Genomic DNA, 26,975 nt, shown 5'->3' with positions numbered 1-26,975 from the left:
CAAGAGGGATTGTAAATACACTCCACGAATAGATGCAAATGATATAAACAGGAGAATGTATTCAAAGCAAACCTTTGCTCTCAGAACTAGTTGGCATCAATATTTTCCATACTTTGAAGAAGACCTTATAGGCCATAATAGATATTAGCCAGAAACCTGTCTGTATATGTAGTTTGAATGCACATTTGCAGCTTTGACTTTTGTGGATTTGATCATTTGAGGTTTGGATTAATAGGTTTTCTCTAGGAATCTCTAAGTCCTCCAGTGCAATTCTGCTGGAAGTTGACCATAGAGTTGTGCTGGAGAACCTAGACATTCCTAGAGGGGGAAAAACTTCTCTAGGCATTTGTAGGTCCTCCAGCATGATTCTATGATTATCTTCTGGCAGATGTTGACCACAGAGTTCCATTGAAGGACCTGGAGACAAGAACAGTGTTTTTTATTTGCATTTCCCCTTACATTCATGGGAATCCTTCACCCCTAACCCCAGAGAATGTGAAGAGACCCCTGTATATTATTCTATTTATTGTTTTTGGATTTATGGATTTCAATGGCTTCCCTGTGCATCCTGACCTGATAGTTGTTGGTATGGTCCTGAATTTCAGTGATTTTAACAGTATTTTTGTGCCCAGGATTATGCCATTGAAATCCATAAACACCTGGACAACTTCAACAGGAAAAGTAAGCAAAGGTTGGCTTCCAGTCCTGAAAAACACCAAAATCAAGACCCAGTAAATGTAAAGGAAAACCATCCACAGTCAGGAGGATTCCCAACAAAAAATGGATCATTAATTAAATAGATATCCTGAGGCCTTGCCATTCAAACAGAACAATACACAGATTAACATAAAAATTGCTTCTTCCCAACCAACAGTATATATATCCCACTTTCTTCCATTGTTTGAAGATTCCAGCCAGATGCTGGTGAAACATCAGGAATAAACTTTTCTAGAACATGGCCTCATAGCCCCAAAAACCCACATAATACTATGGATGCTGGGCGTGAAAGCCTTCAACTTCACACGTTTCTATTTATTGTTGTTAACTGCCATCAAGTGGACTTTGACTCTCAGTGACCCTATGAATGAGAGTCGAATTCAAAGACCTAGCCATGTGAGTCTTGAAAATCAGTCTGCAAAGGGATGAAGTAGCACCTTTGAGGCTAACCCCATTCCACCTCCATAAACACCCCAGAATCTCATACAGCCTTCAAACACCTCTGTTTTCTTCTGTAGTTCCTCTGTGATGTGATGTCACTTACTGTTGCTGTTTTGAGCAGGGCTGCAGAGGAAAATGGAGATATTTGGCTTGCTCTGTGTGTGTATTTGTGGGATGCAGTCCATGGAGGTCTTGGAAGGAATATTGGCCTCTGCCCCCTTAACTGTTACCCATCCTTGCTTATTTCGCTAAACTAGACTAGACTCATTGAATGAATTGCAGAAATGTTGACGCAAAGTATTATGGATTCAGTGGATTTAGTCTAGTTCTAACAATTTGATATAGACAAAAGGGCTTAAGATAAGACATTCAGAAAACAACACTTTGATCTCAATTGGCTTTCTTGTGTTATGGCATTTTGTATTATTATTATTTTTAAAAAACCCAACTACAGCAAACCAAGAATTACATAGTGCTAGCTGGGGAATATGAAATATTCACTAGCAACAGATTTGATACAGCAGATGAAGCGAGCTTTTGCAGATATTTCAATTATTATTTTTATATGGATGTGGAAGCTATAATGTACTTGGGGGATCAATATTTTGCATAAAACAGATGATGTGTTGGCTGATACTAAGGAAGTTAATGGGATGGGATCTTGATACATGGAATTGTTGTAATCAGTTTTATAGGTCATAGATTTGTGTGTGTGTGTGTGAGCGTACAAATGAAAATTAAATCCCATTTGTTATTTCTATGTCCAAAATGGCCAAGAGGTATAATATGAAATTACCATTGTCTGGCACAGAGTAGTCTTCAAACAAGCAGGGGAAATCATGGAGTCCTCCAGACATTTTTGGACTGCAGATCCCATTAGCCCCTAACCAGTGTAGACAGATTTCTGGAAAGTGGAGGCCTGCAACATCTGTAAGAAACAACATTACAATATTGAAACAAACACCAATCCATCAACAAAGTCAATGGTTTCCTGGCACGTTACACATAAAATAATACTGGTTAATATCTCAGCCTCTTGAGCCTGCTCTTAGCCAGTTTGTTGTATCTTTATATTGTTGTTGTTATTATTATTATTATTATTATTATTATTATTATCTCCTATCCTGTTCCAAGCCAAAACTTCCTCCACCATTCATACCATCATCTACCCACCCTGACCTTAGGCAATATCTTTCCTCCTGCATTTGTCCCTCAGTGACCATCCTTAAAATTGAGCTTATCCCCTCATCCCTCTACCCCAAAGTTTTGCATTCCTATGGCTATTCATATTGTCTGGATATAAAGGTCCTTCCTGGGCAACACTACACACCTGAAGAAGTAGACTAGTGAGCCACAAAATTTGGTCACCTGATGTTTTGGACTATAAGAAAAAAAGGACAGGCCCAACGCCATCGGACCAGAAGAAGAATGCCCTCCCTCCTTGCCAAATGTCAACTTCTGACCTAGGAGGGAGAGAAAGGACAGGGCAAATGCCATTGACCAGAAGAAGAATGCCCTCCCTCCATGCCAACTGTCATTTTCTGACCTGGTAGGGAGTGAAAGCACAGGGCAAATGCCTTTGGACCAGAAGAAGATGGCCCTCCCTACTTTCCAACTGTCATCTTCTGACCTGGGAGTGAAAGGACAGGCCCAACGCCATCGGACCAGAAGAGGATGGCCCTCCCTCCTTGCCAACTGCCATCTTCTGACCTGGTAGGGAGTCAAAGGACAGGGCAAATGCCATTGGACCAGAAGATGGCCCTCCCTCCTTGCCAACTGTCAACTTCTGACCTGGGAGGGAGTTAAAGGACAGGGCAAATGCCATTGGACCAGAAGAAGATGGCCCTCCGTCCTTGCCAACTGTCATTTTCTGACCTGGGAAGGCGTGAAAGGACAGGCCCAACACCATCGGACCAGAAGAAGTTGGCCCTCCCTCCTTGCCAACTGTCATCTTCTGACCTGGGAGGGAGAGAAAGGACAGGGCAAATGCCATTGGACCAGAAGAAGATGGCCCTCCGTCCTTGCCAACTGTCATTTTATGACCTGGGAAGGAGTTGAAGGACAGGCCCAACACCATCGGACCAGAAGAAGTTGGCCCTCCCTCCTTGCCAACTGTCATCTTCTGACCTGGGAGGGAGAGAAAGGACAGGGCAAATACCATTGGACCATAAGAAGATGGCCCTCCCTGCTTGCCAACTGTCATCTGCTGACCTGGGAGGGAGTTAAAGGACAGGGCAAACGCCATTGGACCATAAGAAGATGGCCCTCCCTCCTTGCCAACTGTCAACTTCTGACCTGGGAGGGAGTGAATGACGAGGCCCAATGTCATAGGACCAGAATAAGATGGCCCTCCCTCCTGGCCAACTGTCAACTTCTGACCTGGGAGGCAGTCAAAGGACAGGGCAAAAACCATTGGACCAGAAGAAGACGGCCCACCCTCCTTGCCAACTGTCATCTTCTGACCTGGGAGGCAGTCAAAGGACAGGGCAAATGCCATTCGACAAGAAGAAAATGGCCCTCTCTCCTTGCCAACTGTCATCTTCTGACCTGGGAGGGAGAGAAAGGACAGGGCAAATGGCATTGGACCAGAAGAAGATGGCCCTCCCTCCTTGCCAACAGTCATCTTCTGACCTGGGAGGCAGTCAAATGACAGGGCAAATGCCATTGGACCAGAAGAAGATGGCCCTCCCTCCTTGCCAACTGTCATCTTCTGACCTGGGAGGGAGTGAAAGGGCAGGGAAAATGCCATTGGAACAGAAGAAGATGGCGCTCCCTCCTTGCCAACTGTCAACTTCTGACCTGGGAGGGAGTGAAAGGAGAGGCCCAATGTCATCGGACCAAAACAAGATGGCCCTCCCTCCTTGCCAACTGTCATCTTCTGACCTGGGAGTGAAAGGACAGGCCCAACGCCATCGGAACAGAAGAGGATGGCCCTCCCTCCTTGCCAAGTGTCATCTTCTGACCTGGGAGGGAGAGAAAGGACAGGGAAAATGCAATCGGACCAGAAGAAGATGGCCCTCTCTCCTTTCCAACTGTCATTTTCTGACCTGGGAGGGAGTGAAAGCACAGGGCAAATGCCATTGGAGCAGAAACAGATTGCCCTCCGTCCTTGCCAACTGTCAACTTCTGACCTGAGAGGGAGTGACTGACGAGGCCGAATGTCATCGGACCAGAATAAGATGGCCCTCCCTCCTTGCCAACTGTCAACTTCTGACCTGGGAGGCAGTCAAAGGCGAGGGCAAATGCCATTGGACCAGAAGAAGATGGCCCTCCCTCCTTGCCAACTGTCATCTTCTGACCTGGGAGGGAGTCAAAGGACAGGGCAAATGCCATTGGACCAGAAGATGGCCCTCCCTCTTTGCCAACTGTCATCTTCTGACCTGGGAGGGAGTTAAAGGACAGGGAAAATGCCATTGGACCAGAAGATGGCCCCCCCTCCTTGCCAACTGTCAACCTCTGACCTGGGAGGGAGTGAAAGGACAGGGCAAATGCCATTGGACTAGAAGAAGATAATGACCCTCCCTCCTTGCCAACTGTCATCTTCTGACCTGGGAGGGAGATAAAGGACATGGAAAATGCCATTGGACCAGAATAAGATGCCCCCCCCCCTCCTTGCCAACTGTCAACTTCTGACCTGGGAGGGAGAGAAAGGACAGGGAAAATGCAACTGAACCAGAAAAAGAGGGCCCTCCCTCCTTGCCAACTGTTAACGTCTGACCTGGGAGGCAGTCAAAGAACAGGACAAAAACCATTGGACCAGAAGAAGATGGTCCTCCCTCCTTGCCAACTGTCAACTTCTGACCTGGGAGGGAGTGAAAAGACAGGGCAAATGCCATTGGACCAGAAGAAGATGGCCCTCCCTCCTTGCCAAATGTCAACTTCTGACCTGGGAAGGAGTGAAAGGACAGGGCAAATGCCATTGGACCAGAAGAAGATGGTCCTCCCTCCTTGCCAACTGTCATTTTCTGACCTGGGAGTGAGTGAAAGAACAGGGCAAATGCCATTGGACCAGAAGAAGATGGGTCTCCCTCCTTGCCAAGTGTCATCTTCTGACCTGGGAGGGAGTTAAATGACAGGGCAGATGCCATTGGACCAGAAGAAGGTAGTCCTCCCTCCTTGCCAACTGTCATCGTCTGACCTGGGAAGGAGTGAAAGGACAGGGCAAATGCCATTGGACCAGAAGAAGATGGCCCTCCCTCCTTGTCAACTGTCATTTTCTGACCTGGGAGTGAGTGAAAGGACAGGCCCAATGCCATCAGACTAGAACATGGCCCTCCCTCCTTGCCAACTGTCATTTTCTGACCTTGGAGGCAGTCAAAGGACAGACACAGTGCCATTGGGCCCGGCCTCTATTAAGAAGAGCCCTTCCTGCAGTCCATGTGCCTTGGTCCAGAACTCAGAGGGAGCAAAGAACTGCTAGATCTGATTCCCTTCCTCACCACCATTCCTTTTGTGTTGTGTCTTTTTAGATTGTAAGCCTGAGGACAGGGAACCGTCTAATTAAAATAATTATTGTAAGCCGCTCTGAGAGCCTTTAGGGCTGAAGAGGAGGGTATAAGTAAGTAAGTAAGTAAGTAAGTAAGTAAGTAAGTAAATAAATAAATAAATAAATAAATAAATATAGCTCCCATTAATCCTGACTTTTGGCCAAGTTGACTGGGCTTTAGGGGAACACAAAGCCAAATTGACTGGGACTACTGAGCAAGCTGTCTGGGGTTTCCTCCAAAACACTAGGAGGACCAAAATTTGGGAATCACTGAGGGAGACCAAGCCTCCAAAAGCTTATGCTTCATCTTCTTTTGGTCAGATAGTCTGAAAGGTGCTACTACAAGATCCCTTTGCATAAGCCACGTCCCAAATGTTTGCACCTTTCTGAATCTAAAGAATGGTAAGACCATGAGATTCAGAAAAGATTTCAATAGGGAAGAAAGCAAAACTGACCAACTCTACCCCCTGGTTATCTCTTTCCTTCCGGGATTTTCGCATTTTCCTCAAGCAAGCTGGCCCTGGTTGCTTTCCTTGCCTCTAGAGTCTGCCGACAGTAAAGTCAGCAGAATAAGATTGCTTTTGATGGGAGGATGTTAAACATAGTTGGTGCTGCTGGAGACACATTGCTTTATTCAGTCCATCAGACTAATTTCTCGTGTGAAACATGGAGTCGTTGCAAAGGGACGCCTTTTTGTTTTGACAGATGCAAGACAAAAGGCTGTTTTCACAAGGCTGTTCTCCCAGTTGCCAAATTGTTTTTCTTTGCTTCATAATAGTAAAAGTGTAATTTGCAGCACACACACAAACTCTGCAGTTGCTCTTTGTATTTCCTAAGTAGGTTTAGAGGCTCAGTGCATTCTAGAGGTAGAGCATTAATACATACACACACACACATACAGTGTGTGTGTGTGTGTGTGTGTGTGCGCACATGTTAAATGAGCATTTAGTGAAATGTCAGTCCTGATTAAGGACTTTGGATGGCATCTTGCGAAAATGACTAGAGTTCTAGAAGATAGATGGTGCGTGATGGATTGCCATAGACTACCCGAGTGAGAACATAAAGCTCCCCTATTAAACACTAGATCTTTCCGCTAGAACAACAGAATCAGCAAATCTGCATGTCAGAGAATAGTTGCGGTCACCATTAAGCAGCTAATGCAAGAGAATTACAGTCCCGCTTGTAATTTTTACACACCTCAGGTCTGCATGGTTCAAGCCTCCTTTGCTGGTGTCATTCTTAATTTTATGTAAGCGTGTGGGCTGAACTAAACGTATTCCAACGCAAAGAAGTAGAAAAGCACAGTGGGTTGCTAAGTGCGTAGCTGGAAATATTGACATATTATTTTCACGAATGGAGTGTGTGTTGAGCTCCAGTCCTTGCTGGGAGAGAAATCGTTCCCAGTGACCTTCAGTTGATGCTAGGAAATACCATATATACTTGTGTACAAGATGAATTCTTATATAAGTCAAGAGAAGGTTTCAGGGTCAAAATTGTGGGTTTTGATATGACCCATGGATAAGTCGAGGGTAAAATTTGGGGGCTATAAGGAAGGATGGAAAGGGGGAAATACCACTTCCATCCCTTCTTCTCTGGACCTCTCCCAACCGATTCCCAGGTAATGGAGGAGAGGTTTTAACATCGAATTGAGAAAGGAAGCAAGTGGATTAAAATGGAGAGGTTTTTCCATGGGAAGCCAGGTCTTGCAAAAGAGAAGCAAGTGGATATAAATGGAGAGATTCTTCCATAGAAAGCCAAGTCTTGCAAAATGGAGCAGAAAGAGAAACAAGTGGATTTAAATGGAGAGGTTTTTCCAAAGGAACCAAATAATACTTACACTTGTATACTTACATTTGTATACTTATACAAATAATATGTTGGTGGACAGAGGGAGGGCTTTCCTTCTTCCAGGCGAGGCCTGCCTTCCTCCCCCTCAAAATGGTGGACAGAGGGAGGGCTTTTCTTCTTCCAGGCGAGGCCTGCCTTCCTCCCCCTCAAAATGGTGGACAGAGGGAGGGCTTTTCTTCTTCCAGGCGAGGCCTGCCTTCCTCCCCCTCAAAATGGTGGACAGAGGGAGGGCTTTCCTTCTTCCAGGCGAGGCCTGCCTTCCTCCCCCTCAAAACGGTGGACAGAGGGAGGGCTTTCCTTCTTCCAGGCGAGGCCTGCCTTCCTCCCCCTCAAAACGGTGGACAGAGGGAGGGCTTTCCTTCTTCCAGGCGAGGCCTGCCTTCCTCCCCCTCAAAACGGTGGACAGAGGGAGGGCTTTCCTTCTTCCAGGCGAGGCCTGCCTTCCTCCCCCTCAAAACGGTGGACAGAGGGAGGGCTTTCCTTCTTCCAGGCGAGGCCTGCCTTCCTCCCCCTCAAAACGGTGGACAGAGGGAGGGCTTTCCTTCTTCCAGGCGAGGCCTGCCTTCCTCCCCCTCAAAACGGTGGACAGAGGGAGGGCTTTCCTTCTTCCAGGCGAGGCCTGCCTTCCTCCCCCTCAAAACGGTGGACAGAGGGAGGGCTTTCCTTCTTCCAGGCGAGGCCTGCCTTCCTCCCCCTCAAAACGGTGGACAGAGGGAGGGCTTTCCTTCTTCCAGGCGAGGCCTGCCTTCCTCCCCCTCAAAACGGTGGACAGAGGGAGGGCTTTCCTTCTTCCAGGCGAGGCCTGCCTTCCTCCCCCTCAAAACGGTGGACAGAGGGAGGGCTTTCCTTCTTCCAGGCGAGGCCTGCCTTCCTCCCCCTCAAAACGGTGGACAGAGGGAGGGCTTTCCTTCTTCCAGGCGAGGCCTGCCTTCCTCCCCCTCAAAACGGTGGACAGAGGGAGGGCTTTCCTTCTTCCAGGCGAGGCCTGCCTTCCTCCCCCTCAAAACGGTGGACAGAGGGAGGGCTTTCCTTCTTCCAGGCGAGGCCTGCCTTCCTCCCCCTCAAAACGGTGGACAGAGGGAGGGCTTTCCTTCTTCCAGGCGAGGCCTGCCTTCCTCCCCCTCAAAACGGTGGACAGAGGGAGGGCTTTCCTTCTTCCAGGCGAGGCCTGCCTTCCTCCCCCTCAAAACGGTGGACAGAGGGAGGGCTTTCCTTCTTCCAGGCGAGGCCTGCCTTCCTCCCCCTCAAAACGGTGGACAGAGGGAGGGCTTTCCTTCTTCCAGGCGAGGCCTGCCTTCCTCCCCCTCAAAACGGTGGACAGAGGGAGGGCTTTCCTTCTTCCAGGCGAGGCCTGCCTTCCTCCCCCTCAAAATGGTGGACAGAGGGAGGGCTTTCCTTCTTCCAGGCGAGGCCTGCCTTCCTCCCCCTCAAAACGGTGGACAGAGGGAGGGCTTTCCTTCTTCCAGGCGAGGCCTGCCTTCCTCTCCCTCAAAGTGGTGGACAGAGGGAGGGCTTTTCTTCTTCCAGGCGAGGCCTGCCTTCCTCCCCCTCAAAATGGTGGACAGAGGGAGGGCTTTCCTTCTTCCAGGCGAGGCCTGCCTTCCTCTCCCTCAAAGTGGTGGATAGAGGGAGGGCTTTTCTTCTTCCTGAGGCCTGTTGGAGCTATTGACCCTTCTGGAAGTCTCCCCCAAATTTTAGCGGCAGTTTTGGGATCATAAATTTCTCGATTTGTAGTCGAGCATATTATGGTAGTCGTTGATCCAAAACACACTGCAGAAATAAACCAGTTTGAGATTACATTAACCGCCCTTGCCTCAACGCTAGGGATTTCTACGAACTGTGGTTTTGTGAGAAATAATAAATTATTTATTTATAGCCTGCCCAATCACAAGGAACCCGAGTGGGTTACAGGAATAAAAATATATACAGAATACAATTCAAAATCCAAAATTAGCCCCTTTCCAATCCCTAATCCCCTCTCTCTTTCCACGCTAGAAGATGGCAGTTGGAATGGAGGGAGGCTCTTCTCTCCCTCAGAGTCCACAGCAGTGGCAGTTGGAATCTGTTTTATTTGTTTAATAACATGTCTTCCCTCTCTCAGAAAGTAGGGAGGGAAAAAAGAGCATTCATAGTTTTGGATTTGAGATAAACAAACAAACAAAATTCACATAAGGGGTTTTTGTGCAGAAAACACAATTCTCAGTGTGGAAAAGTGGTTTTCTGCATTATTATTATTATTATTATTATTATTGCACAGAAAACATCAAAAATAACATTTCCCTGCAGAAAATGCCATTTCTTTTTATGTACAAAACAAAACAACCTTCATGCGCATTTTTCCAGCAGAACAAGTCCTAAACTGCAGAGATCCTCATCTGCCCAGGCTTCCCTTTATCAGGATCTCCAGACACACAGCTAAGCGTTTTCTTTTCAGCTGTGGTTGAAATATTTATAATATCCTTTCCATCTTGACTGTAACATCAAGTAAAGCTTTTTTCCAAAATGGTTGGGACCAGAGGTGTTTTCAATTTTGGAGTTTTTCAGATTATGGAATGCTTGCATTTACAAAATGAGATATCTTGGAGATGGGATCCAATACTAAACATAAAATTCAATTATGTTACACATTCTCCTTATACACATAGCCATTATACACAATATTTTCAGTAATTTTGTACGTGAAACAAAGTTTGCGTACACACTGATCCATCAAAAAGCACAGGTGTCTATCTCAGCCATGTGGCAATTTTGGATTTCTCAATTTTGGATAAGGAAGACACAGTCTGTATATGGCTCAGCCTAGTCTCAGCCCACTTGCTGATATACTATGCAACACTGAGCCATATCGGATTGAAGCCATTATATGTTTTAATAATCTTCTGGTCACATCTTGGTGTTTAATGTCAAGTTAAAGTCTTTCACGTCTGGCATCCATAGTTTTCTGTGGGTTTTTCGGGGTATGTGGCAATGTTCTGGAAGAATTTATTCCTGACATTTCGCCTGCATCTGTGGCTGGCATCTTCAGAGGTTGGTGGCATGGAAGTGTGTGGATCCCTTTAGGACCCTTGTTTGGTGTTTATTTTATGGCATTTTTAGGAAGGGCGATTAGCAGCCCTGACAGGACCCCAAGATCTGAAAAATGGCCCTCAGACCCATAAGAGTTTCCCCACACTTCCTTTCAAAAATGCATTACAATGTGGATGTCAGTGTTCAAATGGAATTTAAGGGGATGGAGCAAATGTGTGGAAGAGCGAAATGGACTTCAGCCATTTCCGCACTCCAGTTTTAGAGGACCTTCCTTCTGGCCCCTTGATCAATCAACTTCCCTTAATGCTCTGAACATATCTCGAGAACGGCTTCACCATATTTTTATAGGTTTGTTCTCTCTACGTTGAACAGCACTCAAGCATTCCTCCGCTCCGAAGCCTCGGGAATTTTCCATCATTCTGTCCAAGAAACAAACTACATATTCAGTTTGATGAGATAAGTGTGCTCCTAAAAGGCACCAGTTAAACGTAGCTCAAACCGGTTGTAGGAGGGATGATGAATGGAGAGCAGGCACAAGAACCATCAGAGTCCCCTACCTCCCAGATTTTGTTGCTTGGAAATATTTGTAGCCGGTGTTAGATATGCGCCTTCAAGTTGCCTTTTGACTCAGGGCGACCCCATAGATTCCATAGGCAAGGACTACTCAGAAGTGGTTTTGTCCGCTCCTTCCTCTGAAATATAGCCTACATCACATGGTATTTGTTGATGCTTTCCCATCCAAGTGCTAACCAGGGTTGACAATTTTGAATTTTGAAATATTTTAGATTTTGGAATTCTGGATAAGGGAGACTCAGTTCATCCAAGATCCCCTAATACTGATATCCCGACTAACACATCTATGTGTCTGAATTCTATATTACTCCAGCATGGCATAGTGGTTTGAGCATACTCAGGAGATCAGGCTTCAATTCTCAGCTCACTAGGTGCCCTTGGGCAAGTCACACTCTCTCAGCCTCAGGGGAAGGCAATGGCAAACCTCCTCTGAATAAATCTTGCAAGGAAAAACCCATGATAGGTTTGTCTTAGGGTCGCCGTATGTCGAAAATGACTTGAAGGCACACAACACACACACATGCATATCTATCTCCATATAAAGATGTGCCAGCACATTCACTGGAAGTCACAGCTGTGCACTTGAGTGTGCAACCTTGATCACAGCCTGTTGCACTGCTGTCACATTGCTTCCCAAACACCAGGTCAAAAGAGTGAGATTGGGGCTAAGTGTGTACTTGTGAAATGACTGTCTACACTAGGGACAGATAACACATCTGTAACTACTAAGGAATAGCCAACTCCTTGAGCAACTTTTATACTAACATCAAACACTAATGGGATTCCATCCTAAATACACATCTTTTGCTCATGTAGATGGATCTTAGAAGGTAGCTTCCTTTGATTTGTGAAGTCAAAGGCTTTCATGGCCGGCATCCATAGGTTTTTGTGGGGGTTTTGGGCCATGTGGCCATGTTCTAGAAGAGTTTATTCCTGACATTTCAAGATACCAGCCACAGATACTGGTGAAACGTCAGGAATACACTCTTCTAGAACATGGCCACATAGCCTGAAAAACCCACAAATAACTATCCCTTTGATTTATTTAATTTATATCCCGCGCACTGAATTTCGAGAAACCCAATGAGATCAAAACTTAACAGAATTCCACATTCAAGGTGAGTTTATTTCTATGTCCCTCTCTTGCAAAATGTCCAGCTGGAAAAACAAAACAAAAGTACACGCTATGAATGTCCATGTTATGTTATAATTAGTTTAAATGCCCTGGCTTCAAACTGCAAAAAATAAATGGTGCTTTGCATTGTCGCTTTCAGTTTTACCGGCGAGAAGTGTAAAGAGGGCTCCTGGAGACATGGCCTTCCTATTTTTATTCGCTAATAAGAAAGATGATTTGTCTTGCATGGGTTTAGAAAAAAGAGAGAGCGATCTAATTAGGATGTAGCAGAGCAGCTCCCTGTTTTTATTTAATTGACTGGTGCAAGCTATGAGAGGACATGCAAGATTTGTTTCAACGTTCAATAACCGCAAGGGCTTGCAGACATTGCTTGTGTGAAGTTTCTCTGAAATTTTCTGAATAGGACCTCACAGTGCACTAGGCAAAAATTCAACCATATTCCTGAGACAATCTAGCACAGCTTTTCATATTCAAATGCAGGCTTCAAATATGCAGATATGATGGGGAGCCATGCTGACCTGCTTAGTAGGTTCTCATCTTCTTGCCTTGCCTTTATACTGTGTTTTATTGCATTTTTGGCAGTACGTAGAGAGATCTTGTAGCACCTTTGAGACTAAGTGAAAGAAAGAAATTGGCAGCATGAGCTTTCCTAGACTTCAGTCTACTTCCTCAGATGCATTTGCATTTCTTTCAGTGAGTCTCAAAGGTGATACAAGATCTCTCTATGTACTAACATGGCTATATCTTTGGATTCTTAACAAGACTAGCTGAGCTTGCACACACAGAAATATATACACACACACACATACACATACACACACACACACACACACACACACACACACTGACATGCAGATTGATCAAAAAGAGGCAAGCAACCCACTGAGTTCAACTGCTTTTTAATAGTCTGTGCAACAAGTCTGCAGTTGTTGCAGTTTTAAATTTTGTGCCTTTGCACGAATGCAAAGCAAGCAGCCTTGAAAATGTGCAAAACCACTGTCTGAAGAAAACCCCCAAAAAACCTGGCTCACAAGAAGGATCTTTGCTTGCTTATGTGCATTTTCCCATGTGAGGGCAAATGGTGAGGCAGAAAACATGTTGTTGCTCATTGCCACCCAGTCAATGTCAAATGAGAGACTTCCAAGTCACCCTGCTTTTTGCAAAGTCAAGGCAGCCATTGTAGTTTCCTTGATGGAGTCTATCCAACTGCAGACGATTAGAGAGTTTCTGGCATGTTTGTGTGCAGTGATCATGGTTTTAATAGTCTAGATTGGATTTTGCTAGTGTAACCCCTATGAGTTATTGATTTTGGCCAAGTGGGTGAAGAAACCCCAACAAAGGTTGAGTTCAGAAAAAGAAGGGGAGATGGAGGTGACAGAAGTTGTAGTTGCCAGATAGGGCTAAGGAGCAGGCCCTTTTCATCATGCAAAAAGATAGTGGAATTTTCAGTTATGCATATAGGAAGGAACAAAAGAGTAAAATACTTATATAGTGGTATTTCTGTTATGCATTTCCACCTGTTTTACATATCTTTAAGGAGGCACAGCATGGTATAGTCTTGCGTCTTGGACTAGGAACCAGGCGACAGGGGTTCCCATTCCTGCTCAACCATGGAAACCCATTGAATAACCTTGCACAAACCAGACTCTCTCAACCTCAGAGGAAGGCAATAGCAAACCCCCTCTGAACAAATCTTGCCAAGAAAACCCCATGATATATGTGCCTTAGGGTCACCATGAGTCAGAAATGACTTGAATGCACACAACTCCAACTACAAGGACTTTAAGATTGGCACCCAAATGTTGCAAGACAGGCATCACATTAGTTGCATGGAACATATAGGACAGCCCATATGTAGAATTCCAAAACACTAAAATTTCTCAAAGAGTGTAGAGAATACATTCCCAGTCATTTGAAAAAGTTCTTACCCAAACCCTATTTTGTTGAGTAGCTTTGACATTCAGCTACTTTTGCAAAGTCCTCTGAGTTCAGGAAAGCCATTCCATTTCACCAGCAGAACTCCCTGAACAAGGACTCTCAGTAAAGATACACACACCTCCCACACTTCACTGCTAGGAGAGAGCCTTGTTTGCATATGTCTTGTAAATCCTGATAACTTTCTGTACATCTAAGCTTCGTAATAAAAAACTTGACCAATCCAGAACAAAACCTGTCAATTATTGGAAGCCAAGAAATGAGCTTTACAGATTAATTCAAGCAGTCCTGCAAAGACAAAGCCATGAATCCTCTTGTGTTTGTTTGCCATTCGGAGGGAGGGAGGGAGGGAGGGGAGGATGGAGGGCTGCCTTCCATCGGAGGCCAAAACCATTGGTGGGGATAGAAAGAGGATGTGGGAAATCAGTTGGAATTGTTCAACAGTTATACCGGCAGCTGTTCTGCACCGATCTCTCCTTCTTTGCCTTGGCACCATGACAGTTACTGCATGGGGCTAATTAGAGCAGATCAGTTGCTGCTCAAGCAAATTATTGATCTTTGCTTTGGGGAGAAGAAAAGACCAAGTGGAAGCGGAGGTGGGAAATGAGCTTTGCTGAGACCCGGCTGTGAGTTTGGACTTTCCTAGTGTGATGCGTTGTCAACAAAAACATTGAATGAATGAATTTATTACAGCATACAACCAGCATAGTCAACAAAAACTAAACTGCACCACAGCGTTTGACAGGCTGAGTTCTGGAACTCTAGGGACTGCATACCCTCCAACGTTTCACAGGTGAAAGCCAGGACACAGGTGGCCAAGCAAAATCTGAGTATGGTCAAGATGGCAAAAGTGATCAGCGAGGAAGAAGACCAGAGCTAGAGGAGGCTGAAGCAGTTTGCTTTTGTCTGAGCCTACAAGGGAAGACCAGATTCCTACCCTCCTCTCTCTTCCTCCTGCTGAGTTCACCGAATGCAAAATGCATCTGTGTTTTTGAACTCAGTTTGTTGCAATTGAAGTACCCTGAGGATGAAGGGAGAGATTAGGTTGAGGAGAGTGAAACTGGGACATTTTAGAAGCAGCTGAAAAAGTGGGATGAAAGAGGATTAACTAGGACTGCACCTTCCCAATCGGGACAGTTTTTGACTTTATTGTTAGGTATGTGGCACTTGGCTAGACATCATCCCAACACAAGCCTGATATCTCTTCACTAGGAACCGACAGTTTAACCTTGCATATTTTTAAGATGCAGAGAATAATTAAGCCGAAAGTGCAGCGGAAAAATCAGATAAGCGATAACAAACTGCTTAACCTCCTGGTTTTAAGCAGGATAATGCCAGAGTAAATAACAATAGCTGTCTTCAGGGGGAGAGATGGAGCCATCACGGCACCGGCATCTTGCCCTTATCTTAGTTCTCAGGAGAAATGTCTCAGGCTGCTCTCATTATGAGATATTCCTCTGGGAATGAGAAATGTTATGATAGGATGTGTTTTCAGCCCTGTATTATTGCATTTATAACCAACCTTGGCTTTGAGGAGCAGAGAGTGGCAATTTTTTGGCATCATGACTATGCCATGATGGTCATCTCAACCCACACTTGGGTCAAGATTAGGTGGCTAGTGATATTATGAAGGGGAAACTTTTCACAATAACGCTCATCCCACATCAGTTATGCTGATGACCTGGAATGGATTTCTCATGCCACTAACCTGGAAACCACTGCATGAAACTACAGTCATGAAACTTAAGTCTGTGGACTTGAAATCCGCAGACTTGAAAATCTGCGGAGGAGTGACCACCATTAACCGCAATAGGGAGCATACCCCATTCAAGCCCATGGGGCTTGAATATGTGCAAGATTTGAAACTCATGGGGGAGTTGTCTGGAACTGTATTTTTACTTTTGGCTTGGTGGCACAATGGTTAAATGCCAGTCCTGCAGTCATAATGTTGTGAGTTCGATCCTACAGGGCTCTGGGTTGACTCAGCTTTCCATCCTTTTGTAGGTCGGTAAAATGAGTATCAGCTTGTTGGGGGCAATTGTCTTACAGATTGTAAACCACTTAGAGAGTGCTATGAAGTGGTTTAGAAATGTAAAGTACTAAGTGCTCTTTTGCAACATGGAAGGGTGAAGAAGCTGTGTTTGCTGTTTTTGTGCAGCGAAGGAACTCACTGTTTAATGTGCAGCTGCTAATTTCTCTCCAAAGTGTATTTTATGGTCCATACGGTTGGGACGGGGAGCAATTGGCATTCTGTTCTGTTATCTAGAAATATATAACCTCCCATGGCAGCCTGGCCACCAGGACCATCCCTTCATTAATTATATGGTCTTCACCTGTTCCTGCAATTAAACGGGCATCCATTTAACCTGTGCAGTCGGAGGGTCATTACTTGGTCAATGACGGATGGAGGAGAAGGGGTTAGCTTTCCTCCCGGAGAAGAGCAGAAAATAAAAATAAAGGAGAGTCAATTAAAAGGTGCTCCAGTCAGCTAAATGGCTTGAACAATAATTTCTCGCTGGTACTCCCTTGCACCTATAATTCTTCTGTGATTTACGGCTTGCATTATATAAAGTGGATAGCTTTCCACCTGTGGGCAAAGAAACAAACAAGAATTTGAGACATCTCTTCCTCCCTGAGAGATTAATGGGAATGTTTCTGATGCTGCCCTGACTCTTTTTAGAACAGAGGTGAGCAAAGAGTTCCAGGGTTGCAGATGGGCCCTGAAAGCTGTTTTAGTGGCCACCAACTTCGTTGGACTCCCTTAGCCTTTCCTTTTCCTAATAAAAGAAGAATGAAGTGCTTTTACAGGAAGCTTTCAGGAGTGATTGTTCACCTTTGAAATCATTTACAGGAGTCCCGTGCACTGCTTACTATCTATCTATCTATCTATCTATCTATCTATCTATCTATCTATCTATTAATATACAGTACATTTTTCAAAACCAGAAGAGAATTTCTACCCACTTTTGGGTTTCTTGGTTTTCTTGTTTTGTGGAATTTTGGGCTGCCTTTATGGAGACATTTCACAGTTGCCCAACCCAAATGGTGCAGCTTCACTTTCTAGTTCCTTTGAATTTGGACTGTGCAAAAGTTGGAAGCATAAAGGTTTTTCAGTGGATTTAAGGAAAGCCTGCCACATCATCCTCTTAGACAGTGCTATTTAAGAATGTACATGGGATATTGCATGTGCTCAAGGCTGTGTTATGCACAGTTACCTGGGCTGCATCTACACTGCAGAAATAATGCAGTTTGATACCACTTTAACTGCTATGACTCCAGGCTATGGAACTCTGGGATGAATAGTTTTGTGAGATATTTAGCCTTCCCTGTCAGAGAGCTCTGGTGCCACCATAAGCTACAATTCCCAGAATTCCATAGCATTGCACCATTACAGTTAAAGCAGTGTCAAACTTCGTTAATGCTGCTGCGTGGCAACAGCCCCAGAAGTAGGTCCCATTTAATTATATGGGTCTTTCGTCTGTATAGAGATGGCAAGGTTCACCCTGGGAGTTGTTTTGCATCTTGGAGCATTTGGATTACCATTTCAAAGCCACTTTTAAGGCCATAAATGGTTTTGAACCAATTGGGGTGAGCAGTTCTCCTACGTTGTTTCTCCAGATGTATGTACGGGGTATAAAGCCCTTAGTGGGATTTATAAGTCACGGGCCTTTCTCCCTTTTGGTTGCTGGAAATATACTTGGTCTATCTCTTAGCCTGCTTCTACTGTGAGTTCTGGCTTTGTAATTTTGGACCCCGGACCGCTGCTTGGCTCTGTTATCTTGTGCCTTGTGGACTTTGTTTGGATTTACGGCTGCGGACCTTGGACTGTTTGCTATTGAATCCTATGCTTGTTCCTTTGGCTACTGAACTGTTGGCACTCAGCTTTCTGTTACATCACGAGAGGGATCATGAGAAATGTGATGATAGTATGTGTGTTCAGCCCTGTATTATTGTATTCGTAACCAGCCTTTGCTTTGAGGATCAGAGAGTGGCAATACTTTGGCATCATGACCGTGCCATGATGGTCATCTCAACCCATGCTTGGGTCAAGATTAGGTGGCAAGTGATAACTATTTATGAAGGACAACAATCCTGCTCCTCCATGGAGATTTTCTTTGGAGACTGTGCTCCTTCTTTCATGGATGGCAGATGCCACAGCGACTTCTGTGTGTTGACACCCTGTCTTTGAATTTCCTAATCTCAAGATGTTGACATCTTCTGCTGATATTTAAACAATGGGTCAAAATCCAGTAGAGGCTGGTGGCTGCCATGCCATGGAGACAGCAAACCTACTCTAGGGTTCCATTTGCACTTTAAATGAGCTATCCATAGCGCTATACCTCAAATAGATCCAGCATTTGGGACAGCTTCTTTCAGGTTCATGCAAAGAAATGGAATGGATTCACCACCCCACTGACATGGGAGCCGGCAGCCAACTCTACCAAAATAGTGTGAAACGCCTCTCCTTTTTAGTTGTTTCTTAGGCAGTTTTATTACCATTTTACAAATTGCTGCGTCAACCTTGGAACCAAAAAGCGTCTTGTAACTGCTTTAATTGTTGTAAATGTTGTAAAAGCAATAAGGGAGCATTCCCTGTCTGTGAAAACTAGTAGATAAGGGACTTTGCTGGTCTGGCCATCTTTCCCCCCATATTTTATTTCAACATGAGAAAAGATATGTATACTTTTTTTTCCGATTGTGCAGAACGCGCCTTTGAAATTCTGCCTTCCAGGAAGACTGGGAGATGACACACAATGTTCCATTTCCTCTTGAGTTTGTCAGTTCGGTTTTGTTTTTGTCTGAATAATGAGTCCTTCTTTCTGCACAACCATTTTTATCCTTGGGTTTTAGCCTTACCTTCTCCCTCCCAGGTTACTCTGTGTGCCTGCAGGGAAATCTGAATTATGCATCCTCAATAGCATGCTAACCTAACACAGAACAACCATCCTGACAGTGGTGTTTGGGACTAGGAGGATGTTTGCACCAAAGGCCATTTGGGTAGAATCTCAATATTTTTCTGAAACCGGGAGCTGGTACAATAGAAATGCCCTTCCATTTCCCCCATCTCTGATTCTCATTGCGCTAATAATTATTATTAATGGCTGTTTATTCACAACTGCAGATATAAATGAGTGGCCAGGGATTGTTCAGTCTCAATGATGGAAACCTTCTGGGTAATAGTGGGAGAATCACACTCTCTCAGCTATTGGCCAGCCTCCTCTTCTAAATAAATCCTGTGAAGAAAATCCAAAAGGTTGGCATAGGTTTATGTGGTCTGAGTAAAAACTGTAGACAGCTTCTGTACGTTTAATGGATTGTAAAAGTATCCCAGTCTTGATTTCTCCAGCATGCAATGCAAGATCTCTTTGCATACTGACATTACAGACTAGCATGGCCATCTCTGAATTCTTTCCAATGGGGTTTTCTAACAGTTGGGAAACCCATTTTTCACTTGAGAAACCAACACTAGCTAAAATCCTTTCCATTCCAACTCCATTCTAACTGGGAATAAGCAATAGGTTTCAGAACCTTAATTCAGAAAATGGTCATAAACTCCCTCCGGTTCATTGCCATTCTTTGTCCATCAGGTGTTTCTGTTCTTCGGATTGCTAGTTTCCTTTTCTTGTGTAATTCATTACAATTTTTTAATAGAATGACATCCCAATACTACAGGCTATCCTCATGCCTAGCTGTCTCTATGTAACACTCACCTCAGCAGATGGAGAATATGCAATTTATTATAATGCTAAAACCCCAATGAGTTTATTCAATGAAGCTGAATAGTGGGAGATTTGGGATGGAAAAAAAGGACAGCTTTTTTTTCATACAATTAGCTGTTCGACTATGGAATTTGCCCGCATAAGATGTCCTGATGGTGGCCACTAATGGGGATGCCTTTTAAAAGGGCATTGCATGGATTCATGGAGGATGTTACATCCTCCATGAATCCTATACGTTACAATTCATGATGGAGATATATTACTTCAGTACCAAAGATAGTATATCACTCAGTACCAGTTGCTGGGGAAACAACTGTAAGAGGCTTCTGTCATTTACATGTCCTGGTTCTGAGCTTCACAGTCAGGCATATAATTGACCATTGTGGAAATGAAATGCTGAACTAGGTAGCCTTCTGGCTTGATCCAACACAGGTCTTATATTCTTAAGAGCATGCTGTTCATATCGGCTGAAATTCTGTGCTAGAGGCATAGCAACCATTAAGGCCAGCCTGGGGGCGAAGTCGGGGCATCACATCCACATGATGCATGCCCCGACTCTGCCCCCAGGGTGTCGTGATGCCGTGTGCTGCTCCACATGGCAAGCGGCATTGCGGCACTCCTCTGCCGCTGTGTCTAAACAATACAATGCCAAAAGAGCACCGTATAGCCACTGCAATGCAGCTGTCATGCTCTTTCCAGGGTGCAAAAAGGAGCCACTTTTTGTGGCTCCTTTTTGTGCCCTGGAAAGGCCCGATCCAGCTAGGAAAGGGGAGACATTGTGCCATCCCTTAGCATCTGTCTGTCTGTCTGTACAGCCCCTGTGTCTCCTGATCCAACCCCAGAAACCCACCTTAAAAGCCAGGCAGCTGCACTGAGCAATGGTGAGCCAGGTGCTATGGGTTGATGTGACTAGTCCCATCCTGCCAGGGAGTGATGGTGTTGCAACAAGTTGTGACAAGATCTTGTAAAGGTATGTACTTCTGCTCCTCGCAGTGTTGCTGTCCAGCGAAAGATGAATAGGGAACAGTTGTAGAGCAGTGGTTCCCAACCTTCCTAATGCCGCAACCCATTAATACAGTTCCTCATGTTGCAGTGACCCCCAGCCATAAAATTGCAGTGTCTCGGTTCCTAAGACCATCGGAAATATGTGTTTTCCAGTGGTCTTAGGCAACCCCTGTGAAAGGATAATTCGACCCCCAAAGGGGTCGATATCCACAGATTGAGAACCGCTGATGTAGAGAGATCTTGTAGCACCTTTGAGACTAACTGAAAGAAAGAAGTTAGCAGCATGAGCCTTCATAGACTTAAGTTGACCTCCTCAGATGAATTTGGAGTGGATGGCCCTTGTGATCTCTTCCAACTCTATGATTCTATGATTTGGAAGAAGTATTCTCAAATGCATTTGAGGAAGCAGCCTTAAGTCTATGAAAGCTCATGCTCCCAACTTCTTTTTTTCAGTTAGTCTCAACGGTGCTACAAGATCTCCCTACATACTGATTTTACAGACTAACGCATCTATATCTTTGCATTCTAGTTTACAAGGTTGTAATTCTAACCCATTGCATCGCAGCTAACAGAGTCCCAGCCATTATAGCTATAACAATAGATCATGATCTACGAGGAGGGTGCCTCCAAAAAATCTTCTTCCATTGCGTCATCAGGCTTTAGAAGGAACCTTATATTCTCAAAGATGTATCAGTAGGACAAAAGTTCTGTTAGATTCCATCAGACAAACTTTGTGACTGCTTGAGGAACTTCTTAAATCCTGCCTCAGTCCATTTGGGAGAGGCGGGAAAATATAAATAAATGATTATTATTATTATTGTTATTGTTATTATCAATATGTAGAGGCTCATCACTGGAAGGATGGCCCCCATAGACTGAACATCCTTTTTTTTTGCAACAGAAGACGGTTTTACGAGCCTTTCTCCCTATTCAGACCTTGTGTGCCGCTGTCAGCCCCCTTCCTTTACCAAGCACTCAAATATTCATGATTTTTTGTATTTCATTTTATTTATAAAGTCGTGAGTCATCTTATTTGCTGGAAATATGAAGGACTGGTATTTTGGAATGAAAAGAAAAATACCCATCATATTCATTGTCTGGCAGGGGAAACCTGCCAAAGAACTTTGAGTCCGTCCTTTTGTTTCCAAATGAAGCTCTCCGAAACGCAGCAGTGAGGAGCAAAGGTTCTGGAGGCAGAGGGATGCCAATCTTTCTTTTGCCTTGATGAGAAATGGACCAAACTAGTCTGAGAAAAAGCCTGCAGAAGCATTCCCTCTCAGGCAGAAGCCTGATTGTTGTCAGCAGGCTGCATTGTTTTTATGGCCGAGTGAAAATTGCCCAGGAGATGTGTTTTCGGGATGAGCATCTTTGACACTTTAATCCAGGGGGGAACAATTATTTCCACAAAAATGCTCTTTCATGCCCTCTGATTTTCTTTTTCTTTTTCTTTTTTAAAAAATACTGATTTATACAAGCAGGGGGAAAAGGGGCATTTTCCTAAACTTGCTTCCTTGTCACTCTCGCTCTGTTGTGGGTTCTGCCAAAGTGTACAAATTAGCAATTCAGGAACAAGGGGAAGTACATGCTTTTTCTTTTCCTTTCTTCCCCTTTGGTGCAGTTCTTGACATTTGTGGAGAGAGCGTGTTAAGAGCTAGTGCAGATTCAGAAGGATTTCTTTCTTTCTTTCTTTCTTTCTTTCTTTCTTTCTTTCTCTCTGTCTCTCTCAAATCCTGAGCCAGGAGTATCTGGCCAGGTAGTACTCAAGTCACGCAATCTGTATCTCCCTCTTATGGCTGATATCTCTGGAGCAATTTGGAATAATTGTAAACCCCAGCCCCAACAAGTTGCCTTATTAGGGACTTTATGCATTTGTTTATGTCAGGGTGCATCTACACTGCAGAAATAATGCAGTCTGACACCACTTTGAGTGCTCTACCTCCATCCTATGGAATCCTGGGTTTGTTTGTTTTTTTACAAGGTCTTCCGCCTTCTTGGCCAAAGAGTGCTGATGCTTCACAAAACAACAAATCCCAGGATTTTGCAGGATGGAGCCATGGCAGTTAAAGTGGCATCAAACTGCATTATTTATATAATGTAGAAATCTGGCCGATTTCTATGAGTTTATGATTTCTACTTCATTAGGAACTCAAGACCAGGCTCCTGTGTTTTACAAAGAGATCAGCTCCCCTTGGGAAGTGGTTTGGACATTTTTGACAGATGTAACATATCTGCATTCAGTTAGAGTATTGGACAATGTGCATGTAGATGCCCATGTGTGTTTGGTTGCACCTTTGAGCTCCATCTGCTCTGCCGAAATAATGAAGGTTGACATCACTTTAACTACCATGGCTCAGTGCTGTGGAATTATAGGATCTGCAGTTTTGTGAGATATTGAGCCTTCTCTGTCATAGAGCTGTGGTGCCAAGCTACAGATCCCAGGATTCCTTGTCATGGAGCCATGGCAGTTAAAGCTGTGTCCACCTGCATTATTTCTGCAACCTTGGTTGTGCAACGTTGCAATTCATGAACAAGGCAGCAACGCTCAAACGTCACGAAACTCTGTGAGCCCACATTTATGCTCCCTCTCAGGTTCAGCCCACATATGCACTTGCAATGAAGGATTTAGATGCATTAGTCTTTTGGTACATCTTTTCTGTCTTCTGGCCTGCGGTTTTCCTATCTCAGTGTTCATTCCAGGAGGCAGGTGGATATGTTCAAAGCTTAATAATGGATTAATGACCACCCCCAAAGCAGGACTTTCATTACTTGCTTTTAAAAAAAATGGGCTGTCACTCGACTGATGCACTACACAAATGTTTGTATGGCTTGCAAGTAATAGCCTTGCCATTAACATTGATGAGGCATTGCGCTGAATCGCTGCAGTAACAAGCAACACCTTTATGAAGCCATTATTAACAAAGCCTCCAAGGAAACAACACTGATAATGACTAATGAATGCCTCCACGGTGATAGCCGGGCGGAGGAAGCAAGTCCATTCCTACCAAGCTTCTTAAATAACTATTTGGCTGAAAGGCTGCTGCGTTTACTGGTGATGGATCGACTTTGGCTATGGAGCCTATGAACTTCGGTGGACACAATCCCAACTCAGACAGGAGCATAGGCACTGCATCCAGCTAACTGTTGTGTTTTTTGTGTGCCTTCATGCTGGTTCCCATTTATGGTGACCGTAAGGCTCTTGAGACTGGAGACTGGACCTGACTAGTAGGTAGCATGGTCAGGATTGACCAAAGATTGCGAGGATTTCATGGGAAATTCTGCCCTCCTTGCAAATTCATGGCTTGACATCAACATATCCCTCCCCCACCATGCAGGAATATTTCAAGGATTTTGATATCTGTGGATTCCAACATAAACTTGTATAGTCCACACCATCCAGCCATTAGTGAAACATAGTTTCCTCTGGGTTCTGCATTTCTCAAATACTCCTCCACAGTTTGTTGTTGTTGTTGTGTGGCTTCAAGTCGTTTCTGACGTATGGCAACCCTATGACGAATCTACCAGGGTTTCTTTCTGGGACTGAGAATATGTGATTTACTCAAGGTCCCCCAATGGCTTTCCATGGCTAATCAGGGAATCGAACCCTGCTCTCCAGAGTTGTAGTTCAATGCTCAAACCACTACTTCATGCTTGGTCCACCACAATTTGTTGTTGCTGTGTACCTTGAAGTCATTTCCAACTTATGGAGACCCTAAGGCGAACTTATCACAGAGTTTTCTTGGCATGGTTTTTCAGAGGGGGTTTGCCATGGCTATCCTCTGTGGCTGAGAAAGTGGCAAATGCCCAAATTCACCCAGTGGGTTTCCATAGCCATGCAAGGATTCGAACCCTGGTCTCTAGAGTCATAATCCAATGCTCAAACCACTGCATCACACTGATTCTTGAGGTTACTTGATGTTAATAAATATGAAATGCATTTTAGAAATCACAGTTTGAAAGCAAATCCATTTTAAAATGGTTACTCAAATATATATTGAGATCTCCATGAAGAAAATGTATGACTATTATAAATACAAGATGGAATGGTGACCAGTGACCAGCAACCAGAACTAGACTGATCTATCGTTCCATAACAATGTATCAAAGCAAAATTTTATCTCTTAGTGCTTATAACCATCGGGTGTGACAGAATGAAGATGCATGAGCACTAAACATAATTCTTCTATACTTTTGTGTCTATTGAACATCTGCAGATATTCCTAGTTTCTCCTGAGTTGTGTGGATTTAATAGGCACGGATCTAATATTTGGAGAGAGAGAAGATGGTCTCAGTCTAAGGATGAGGGAAGTGGATAATCTGTGACCCTCCAAATATGGAATCCCATCAACCCCAGCCATCATGACCAATGGTCAGGGATGGTTGAAGTTGCAGTCCAAGAGTACTAGGAATGACACCGAGTCCACAGCCCTGACCTAAGGGTTCACTTACTACCTGATCTAGAAAAGGAATGAAGAACTTGTTGATTATGGTCATGTTTTATATGCAGTGATAAAGAAATAAAAATGGCAGGTTGGGGCAGCATAGAGGGATAAGACAGATGGGTTGGCAAAATTAGAGTACCATTGGTTGTTTCCATGTTTGCAGTTTAGTAAAACCATTCTCGGCTTTAAAGGAGGTGTCCAAAGTGCTGAGCCATTGTTGAGGATAGAGTTAAGGACCTTGGATCGAGCCTTTACAGTTGATGTCAAAACCCAGAGTGGATTCACTTCTCTATGGGTGCATCTACCCTGGAAAAATAATGCAGCTTGACACAACTGGAACTGTCATGGCTCAATGCTACAGAATCCTGGGATTTGCAGTTTGGTTGGACAGCAGGGACGTAGCCAAGGGGGGGGGGGTTCTTGGGGACCGGACCCTCCCTTGCATTAGAAAAATGAATGGTGCATGCTGCTGCGCCGCTGCGCCCAAATCCCATTATAATGCAAACAATAGGGTGCATGCTTGCAGCTTTCTCCTTTGGAGCTGTCACTTAGTCTAGACACCCCCCCCCCCCTTCCTAAAATCCTGGCTACATCCCTGTGGGCAGAGAAGGCTAGTGACCTTTGTCAGTCCCACAAATCCTACAAATCCCAGGATTCCATAGGATGGAGCGACAGCACATAAAGTGGTGTCAAACTGCATTATTTCTACAATGTAGATGAAGCCTGTGACACCAGAGCCACAAGATTTGCTGTCAAATCCTGCAAACTCCAACCACTTTGGACTCGGCCAACTCCCAAATGGACCTCCATTGGCTTCAGCTCCCTTCAGCATCAGTTGCAGTCCTTGCCTGATTTTTTTCTCATTGTCCTAGGAAAAGAATAAATTCCCCAGATCTCCTCTAGAGGAAATAAAGAGTCTCTTGCACAACTCTGGGCATCCAAATGGTTGGACCGGTCACTGAGGTTGCCCAGTGCCGTATATCCAAAACTGGCCATTAAAAGTTATTACAGAGAATCTATAACGCGTTTACTGGAAATCCTTTGATTATGAGTGTGAAGTTATTTTAAAGAACCCAGAGCAAGGAGGTTGCTATTATACTGCCTCTTCATTATAGCCATTATAACTACTTAGCGGGGGAGAAAAGGGCCAGCCTTGATTTGTTTCTCTCCTTTCCTTTGGCAGGATGAAAAGAACCAAGTCTTAACCACCAACATTTGGCTTCACATGGTGAGTTTTAGAGCTCCAAGGCATGCTTTGCAAAGGCGATTATGTTCATGTTTTTTTTTCAATAGAGAAGAACATTATTATAAACAGTCCTTATGAAGAATCAGGACTTTCCCCTTCCCCATGGGCTCCATTAGGATGCTTTGGAGTGCTGGAAATGACACATGAATAACACGTTTCTAGGTGTCATTTTGGCTGATTTTCAGACTTTTGGGGGGATGTGTGTGTGGAGGGCTGTGGTGGAGCTGGAGGACATAAACTGCCACCTTTATATTTGGTTTTGGGTGAATTTGGCCAGTTTTCAGATTTTTAAAGAAGTATTGAAAATTGGCATGCATTAAAAAAACCTTTCATGTCTGGGGGCTTCAAGGGACACACTTTGGGGTCCAAAGGGCTACATGCAGCTCACAGTCTGCCCTTTTTT

General features: G+C 44.4%; 1 protein-coding gene across 5 annotated transcripts in view; it reads left to right on the top strand.

Annotated features, from left to right (window-relative positions):
- Positions 1-26,975, top strand: part of LOC149307152 (neuronal acetylcholine receptor subunit alpha-7) — a 69,668-nt gene that overhangs the window by 14,946 nt on the left and 27,747 nt on the right. For 2 of the 5 annotated variants that reach the window (XM_089537534.1, XM_089537530.1), the window contains exon 3: positions 26,510-26,554. In XM_089537534.1, the coding sequence (XP_089393660.1) occupies positions 26,510-26,554 (45 nt within the window). Of the gene's footprint in view, positions 1-5,631; positions 5,721-10,274; positions 10,520-14,951; positions 14,974-26,509; positions 26,555-26,975 lie in introns of those variants that run through there. The other 3 variants (XM_089537535.1, XM_089537533.1, XM_089537536.1) reach the window with 3 other exon arrangements.

The sequence above is a fragment of the Sceloporus occidentalis genome, unplaced genomic scaffold (assembly GCF_023333645.1).
Source record: "Sceloporus occidentalis isolate IW3139 unplaced genomic scaffold, rSceOcc1.0.p SCAF_9, whole genome shotgun sequence".
Taxonomy (NCBI): domain Eukaryota; kingdom Metazoa; phylum Chordata; class Lepidosauria; order Squamata; family Phrynosomatidae; genus Sceloporus; species Sceloporus occidentalis.
Note: the sequence above shows the minus strand (reverse complement) of the source record. Positions and strands in the feature narration are given on the sequence as shown.